Raw genomic sequence first — 8297 nt, 5'->3', positions numbered from 1 at the left:
GATCTTCATTTTCAGTTTCTTAAAAAGGTATGGAACTCAAAAATCCAATGGTCAGATCAAAAGTTATGGCTTCGGGAAGTTATCAAACGCGGTTTTCACAGTTTTCTCAATATCTCAACTGTTTTAACTCCGATTTCGACCTATGAATATTTGTTGGAACTAGAATTCAATAATCTTCGCAATGGCATTGGTTTTAAACCATTCTGGCAGCCAGATCAAAATTAGGGTTTTTGGGCCAACTTAAGATCGACTTCGGGTCAAACTTGGTAAAAGTTGTTAAAAATCTCCAAGAAGTTCAGGTTTGAAGTAAAACTATGAAAAATTATGTTTTGAGAAAGTTTGGACCTCGTTTGGCCTTCAATCAAACCTAGGGCTGACCAGGGGCATTTTGGTCATTTTAGAGAAAAAAGGCACTTCGGGTGCTTTGGTACCCAAAGGGGTTGCGCCATGTCGTACTAGATGTTCTCATGTCCCCGTAGAGAGAAAATGATATTTTTGGATTTTTCGGGGTCTAGCATGCAAATCGAGGGTGGACAAAATACGATATCAACAGCGTTGAAGCATGGACAACACACTAGCAAGCAAGACTCATGCATGAACATGTAAGCAAGCGGTTAAAGATGCATAGAAAGCCAACTGGTGGCACAAACAAGCATGGTAAGCATAGCATCGCGCGGAGCGGAAAAAAGGAAAAGTATGCACAAAGCAACCGGCATCAAGGTGATGCATCCCAAATGGTTACATCCAAACAAGGCCTCACGGGCGTCAGATGCAACCATACAACCACAAACTCACTAAGGGCGTCAAGTGTAGCAAAGCCTAGAACTAGAGAGGCTAACACAAGGTCTAGATCAGGTCCTAACCATTAGGCCAAAACACAAGAAAATGTGATAAAAGGGAATGAGAAGGCTACAATAGCACATGGCATGACAAACTAGGTCTAGGCCTAAGCACATAAACAAGGCGTGAAGCACGTAAGCGCATAGATGATGCCATAAGCATGTAAAGAACATCGATCTAAGCATGTAAACACATCGATCTACACATATAAGCATGGAAATATGTAGGCATGTAAAAGCCTAGCACATAGACAGGGAAGAACATGGATCCAAGCTTATAAGCATGTGAAGACAAGGATCTAACCATATATCATGGAAATAAACATGTAGATACATAGATCCAAGCAAGGCATAGCCAATAACATCATACAAGCATGTGAGCATGTAACCCAAACATCATCCTAGAACAAAAAGAGGAACAAAGCACAGGAAAACATGGCATAAAACATAAAACATGTAGATTTAAACATATAAGCATGTAAGGATGTAGATCTAAACATGGAACATGGCATAAGGCATAAAAAGCAAGGAGATTTAGGCTAGAAGCACAAATAAAGCAAGCAACATGCTAAAAAAAGCAATAAATCATGTGATTCAAGCAAAAAGAGCAAGATAAATGCTAGAAAAAGATTTAGCAAGTTAGGGGTGTGGATAGTAGCTAAAAAGCTACATCCACACACTTAAACCCCAAATCCAAAGTGTAGATCCAAGGAAAAGAAGATTGGGTATAAAAACAATACCTTGTGTTTTTGGTGAAGAGATAAGAATCAAGAGGCTTTGATGTGTTTTTTGTGTTTCAAAGAGAGGAAAAGAACTCAGAATTCATCTAGGCAGAGAGCAGGACCCAGGGAGACACTTCTTTTTTGATCTGAAGGGTTCTTGGGGCCTTTTATAGCCTCAGCACGATTTTCGAGGCCACAGCCCTTATAGGGCCACCACCTTCAAATGGTCTTGGATGGGGTTGATCTTGAAACCACCTGGAAATATCTTGACTTCCAATTTCTAAAAAGGTATAGAACTTAAAAATCCAACAATCGGATCAAAAGTTATGGCTTCAGGAAGTTAGCTATGCATCAATTGGTGTGTTAACCCAGTTTTCATGATATCTCGGCCGTTCTAACTCCGATTTTGATTCATGAATAGTCATTGGAATGAAAATTTTATAATCTTCGCAATGGCGTTGGTTTCAACCCATTTTGTCGGCCGGATCAAAATTAGGGTTTTTAGGGCCTAATGGGAGTCAATTATGGGTCAAACTTGGTCAAAGTTTCCAAAAATCTCCGAGAAGCTCAGGTTTGATGTAAAACTATGAAAAGTGTTTTTTTTTATGAGGGTTTTGACCTCGTTTGATCTTTGGTCAAACCCTAGGTTGACTAGGGGCATTTTGGTCCTTTAGCTAAAAAAGGCATGTAAGGTTGAATTTATTCAATCATTTTGTTGTCTTTATTCCTTGTCAAATTTGCTTGTAATTCAGCGTTTAGAAACCCTGTATTTAAGTGGGAATCATGTAAGGGTAGTATGTGAAGAAAAGCTTAAGAGTATGCAATCAAGAAAAGCCTCGCGACTGGATCTCATGATTGGCAAGTCACCAGAAGTGGCACACATGTGAAGCATACAAGGGAGCTAAAGGGTCACACCAACTGTTGCATTACAGGACAAAACCTCCAGTCTGGCAAGGCAGTTAGCTAACGATTCAAACTCATGATTCATTCCAGTCACAAGCCCAAGTCACCAGACCCTGTTTAGTTGAAACTAACTCTTCGCATTCCATACACACCTTACTCTAAATACCATTATACCCACGAAATGTAAAGAGTTTCTAGAGAGAATTTTGAGAGAGAAACCCTAGAGAAAAATAAGATTAACTTATCCATAATCTTCATCTTTTGATTCTCCAAATTTCTTTACTCTCACCCTCTCCATTGATACATCCTTGAGAGGTACATTAGCCAAATCCTTATCTCACCATACCCGTATATGTGAGAAGGCTTTTTGGTGCTTGGGAAGCAGCTAAGAAGGGACCAATTCATTTTGGTTGATGCAATAGGCGATTGCGGGATCCGGTAAGCTAGAGAAGACAAGGTTCGGCGTAACCCTATTGAAGCAAGAAGCTTGGAGGGCTTAAATGCACTGGGTAGATTAGGCTTGGAGGGTCTTCTACTATTCATATATCCCAACTTTATTCTCTAGTGGATTAATGACCGCTTGGAAGGCGGCGGAGAGGTTTTGATGCCGAGGACCTCAGTCTCCTCTTCGATAACACATCGCTATGTTTTCTTTGTGTTTGCATCTCTCTTCCCTTAATCTTTGACTTTTAATTATTGTTGTGGTTGTGATTAATTTTGGTTTAGATTGTTTTACCAATTCTGATTTAGCTTATTATCATATTTTGCACATACATTGTTTGATTATAAGCTTGTATTGGTAATTTGTAAATTGAGGATCTAAGAGTTCATAGGTGTTTTACACACTATTTGAACATTCAATTGGTATCAGAGCAGGTGCACTTGCTGTGGTTTAATTACCTTAGTGCGATCCTTGACCCCATTTGAGATGGATCGATCTCAATCTCTAAATGCTCCACCATATTTTGATGGTAGCAACTATGCCTTTTGGAAAGTTCAGATGAGGGCATTCTTATGTTCAATTGATGAAATTGTTTGGGATGCAGTAGATGTAGGATGGACTAGGCCGGAGGCCCTCTAAATCCATATGGGATAAGGCGGTTCTTGCGGTTGCAAATGCAAATAGCAAAGCACTAAACGCTATTTATTCTAGTGTTTCTCTAGATGAGTTGCACAAGATTTCTCACGTAACAGTTGCCAAGGACGTATGGCAGATATTAGAGACCACCTATGAAGGCACGAAGGAGGTGAAGGATACTAAGTTGTAGATGCTAACCACTCGATTTGAAGAGCCGAAAATGAGTGAAAATGAGTCATTCGACTCATTCTATAGCAAGCTGATTAAGTTCAATTTGGGTGAAGAAACAGAGGAATCAAAGATAGTGAGGAAAATCCTTCGATCATTGCCGGAGAGCTTCCATGCAAAAGTTACAGTAATTGAAGAGAGTAAGGATTTTGATGATATCAAGGTTCAAGAACTAATTGGCTCACTTCAAACATATGAGATGTCGTTGCCATCAAAAAGGAAGAGCAAATCCCTTGCGCTTAAGACAATTAATGAGAGGGTGGAAGCTCACAAATCTTTGGATGAGGATGAGGTCGATAAAGATGTGGCATATCTTGTGAAGAATTTTCGAAAGTTCTTAAAGTTCAAGAAGAATGGAAAGTTTGCTGAGAAGGGAAAATTTCCAAATTTTGGAAAGGAGAAAAAGGATTTCAAGAGGAAAGATGAGAAGGGCTCTCAATCCTCTCAAGGAATCACCTGCTTCGAATGCAACGAACATGGACATCTCAAGAAAGAGTGTCCCAATTATTTGAGAGCGAAGGGCAAAGTGTATGCTACTACTCTAAGTGATTCAGACTTCTCTAATTCAGATTTAGATGAAAGCTGTGATGGAGAGGGAAACTTCTCTGCATTCATGACCATTGCTCTTATGGAATCTTCGGATGATTTGGGTGCGCTTGTGGAAGAGCTTGGTGAGCACACTGAATTGGAGTCAATTGGGATAGTTGAGGAATCTAATGATGAGGAAGATGAAGGAACAATGGGACTGCAAGAGACCTACAATTCTCTCCTTGAGAAGACCAGTGAATATGCAAAATTGGTTAACGCAGCCATTAAAAAGATGAAAAGGGCAGAGGAAGATTATAGAAGTCTTCTAGTGCAATACAAGGAGACTAAATGTGAAATGGAGACGTTGAATGAAGAGCTGATCGAAGCCTACTCAAAGATAAAATTTCTTGAGCTTAAGGTGGTTCAAGCTAATGCTAAAGTAGAGCAAGTCTCCTCCAAGAAGCTTGATGAATTGCTTGCTCATCAAAAACCATTCTCCGATAGAAGCGGGTTAGGATACACCAGAGAAAGCAATTTGGCTGCGAATATATCCAAGGAAATGAAGTTTGTGAAAGCCAAAGAACTGATGGTAGCTACCACGAATGCTAAGAAAGTGAAGTCAGAAAAGAAGAGAAATGTGACTGACCAACGGTTTATGACTAAGCCTCCTAACCAATCAGCGGTCAAACCTAAGGGTAAAGGGAAATCACTCCCAAAGTCACAAAGAGGTCCGAGAACCCAACACTTCTGCCATCACTGTGGAATTCAAGGTCACACTAGACCAAATTGTCATAAGCTTCAAGCATTGAAGAATTCAAGAGCTTAAAGGTCTAGAGGATCAAGACATGGAAAAGGGAATTGGATTGCTGAGCAATCAAAAGGTCAAGAAAGTGATCCCGGAATGAGGGATATAATGAAGATGATTGATACTTTCACTACCTGTTTAACAAGCTTCACTAGAAGGTTTGAAAGTCAGAACAATGGACACAAGTGTCGTGTGGGTGAAGAGGGGTACTCATGCATAAGCATTATAACATGTCCATGCATTAATACTTCCTATGTTTTGTGACTTTGTTTGGTTGTGTGATTTGTGCTATCTCTCCAGCAAGTGTTGATAGTTTTTGCTTATTTGTTTGCTATTTATGTTAAATGTTTTTACATTGTCTTTTGATCAATCTTTTCTTGCTTTTATGTCAAAAATCCAAAAACACATAAAAAGTAGAAAATCCAAAAAGATTGATCGGCATTATTGTGTATTGTCTCAAGCATGTTTTGCCTTGTACCTTTGTACTAATGGCTTTGTGCATTTATGAGCATAGCTTGTTCTTTATGCACTCGTATCATTGTGGGAAAAATCTTAACATCTATATGACTGTTGTAAATAGATCTTCAAACTTGTCATGAATGACGAGTCAATGGTTTTGTTGATCTTGAAACTTGCATAGACTTGTGCCTATATATCTTCCCACTCTTTTATTTTTTTGCTTAAAGAGCTCAACAAATGTAAATCTCAAAATGAAAAGAAATAATGAGCTGCAAAAACCGTTGCACATACTAGTATTTGACTAGGAAAAAGGGAAAGCGACCTTTAGGAAAATGTATGATGCCCAAAAAGTCAAAGGCTTGCTTATCAAATTGAAATATCAAAATTTTAGGCATCGATCTCAAAAAGAGATGTATTGATTCAAAAAGATCAAATGATATGTTGTGTATGAAGCCAAATGAAAAGCTTCAGAATTATGTAATCAAGTTTATGTGAGAGGTAATATATGCATATTTCTATAATTGAGATTAGTCACTTTTCCTCGTGCTAATTGTGTATAACTTGATTGAATTGATCATTGAAGTTTCACATCAAATTAAGGACTATCTCATTTTTGGTACCCACACACATCACACATGTCTATGTTCAATGAATGCCTTATTCATTTGTGTGATTGTACTTGATTAAATAAGTTGCACATGCTTAATTATATATTGATTAAACACAAAAAGGTTTTTGAGTGTTTTAGTTGTTTTTGGAAAGTATTTTTGTTTCGAAAATTTTCAAAAATTTCAAAAACAGTGCAACCCTATTTTGGCTACTTGCCTCGCGGGTCAAGCCAGTTGCGAGCCTCCAGTCGCGTGCTTACTCAGAAGGTTTTTGCGACTCTCAAGCGGGTCAAAGTCCCAGTCGCAAAAAAGACTTAGAAAATTTTTAAAAATCTAGGTTTTTGAAAATTTCGCAACTCATGTTGGCGACTTGTTCGCGAGTGGAAGGTTCAGTCGCAAGGATTACTCAGAAAGTTTGGCGACTCCCGTCGCGACTTAATCGTGGGTGGAACTTCCAATCGCAAAAAACACTTAGACAATTTTTCCAAAATTTTGTCTTGTGGGTTTTTGGCGACTTGTTTGCGACTCAATCCAGTCGTGAAAATCACGTGTTTTGCATTTTAAGGACAGTTTTTAAAAACTTTTTAGTCTTTCCCTCACTCATTTTAACTATTCATTATCTTGTCTGTTCATCTCACTAAAAAATCCACCATTTTCATAATCTTATCTCCTTCAAACTTCAAGAAAAGGTTTGGGTTTTTCATCTTTCTCAAAGTATTTCATGTTTATAACCTTAGATTTCTTGATTTTTGAGTTATTGTTGAGTTTTGAAAAACTTGTGTTTCGAATATGGTTTGGGTATATTTGATTGCGTTTGTTAAATGTATATTGTTGACATTGAGAATATGATGCTTGATATACGTGGTTTTGTGTATGCTTCTCGTTTTTTAGTAGTATATCATGATAGTATTGTGTTGTGCAAATCATGCTCATAGTTACTTGCGTTTCTGTGGATTTCATAAATTTCATTGTGCTTAGTTGTGTGTGCACACTCATCACTTTTGCACACCACACACACCAGTGTTGCTCATGCTTAATTACATTCTTAACTACATGCTTAAATGCTGCATACTTGGTGCATTTACCATGTTTAAGTGATATGTCTTTCTAAATAACATTATGTGTTGTTTTCATGGATTAACTTGGATCTAATCAGGTTTAAGTTTGTGTCTTGTGGTTTTGCACTTGGTTCTCTGCTGTGTATGTTATTTTGTAGATGTCTCATCGTTCCTCTCGAGGAAAATAGCCTGTAACTGATGTTCCATCATCCCCTGTTTCAAAACAGACTCGACGTTCGTCTCAAGCTTCTAACAGTGGGAGATTCAGGACTCCCCTCGATTAATAGACTTTCTCAAGCATTTTTAAAGATGCTTCTACTGTGGTAGAAAGGGTTGTAAAATTTGATACCTTGAGAACAACATTTATCTGTAGGATCTTTGAAGCAAAAGATTAGGCTGATCTGTTTGAGAACTTCGAGGACCCGATTGATGAATTGGTTAAGGAGTTCTATTAAATGCTAGATACACCGGAGTTGAGTTGAAGTGTTGGGTATGAGGAAAGGAGTTTAGCATCAATCCAGACTACATTGCGAAGGTTCTTCGAATCAATAGACCGGCAAATGTAAACCTCACTCCATATGATGATAGACTTCCTAAGGTACAAGATATTCTTCAAATTCTTGGGCCAGATCATAAGATTTCATCCAAAGGCACGTCCATTGGAACTGCAAAGTTTCCAACTGATCTAACGATTCTCAAATTAATCATGTTCTTCAACCTTTATCCACTCTCGAGCACTACATTCATTAACCTTGGCCGAGCACAATTCCTATGTGATCTTATCACCAGAGTTTAGATTGACATCTGTGCCCACATTTTTCAGACCATTGGAAAAATAGCAGCTCGAACAATAGCACGAACATGTCTTCCTTTTTGTAGTCTTCTCATGAAGATCATAGTTCTTAAAGGTGTTCATCCACCAACAGATGGAACACTATTGGCACGTCTTCGACCATTATCCATGATATCTCTTCAAGCAAGTAAGAGTCACTCCTCTAAAGCATGTAAGAGCGAATCTTTCATTCATGCCACTTCATTCGGTCATGGATCAGCTATGCCTGTGCATATC

At 38.4% G+C, this 8297-nt stretch overlaps 1 protein-coding gene across 1 annotated transcript; it reads left to right on the top strand.

Moving 5' to 3' along the window:
- The first annotated feature begins 3762 nt into the window (after window positions 1-3762).
- Window positions 3763-5124, top strand: LOC126722253 (uncharacterized). The gene is made up of 2 exons (XM_050425410.1): window positions 3763-4130; window positions 4188-5124. Exons 1-2 carry the CDS (start codon window positions 3763-3765, stop codon window positions 5122-5124), a joined length of 1305 nt encoding a protein of 434 aa, XP_050281367.1.
- The last annotated feature ends 3173 nt before the right edge of the window (window positions 5125-8297 follow it).

This window comes from Quercus robur, chromosome 4 (genome assembly GCF_932294415.1).
Source record: "Quercus robur chromosome 4, dhQueRobu3.1, whole genome shotgun sequence".
NCBI lineage: Eukaryota > Viridiplantae > Streptophyta > Magnoliopsida > Fagales > Fagaceae > Quercus > Quercus robur.
Note: the sequence above shows the minus strand (reverse complement) of the source record. Positions and strands in the feature narration are given on the sequence as shown.

Bases quoted from the DNA above. Each gene is read 5' to 3' on its own strand.
- LOC126722253 (XM_050425410.1), top strand. From the start codon at position 3,763: ATGAGTGAAAATGAGTCATTCGACTCATTCTATAGCAAGCTGATTAAG. The intron at 4,131-4,187 runs GTTTGCTGAGAA...GGATTTCAAGAG, and splicing joins AAGTTCAAGAAGAATGGAAA to GAAAGATGAGAAGGGCTCTC.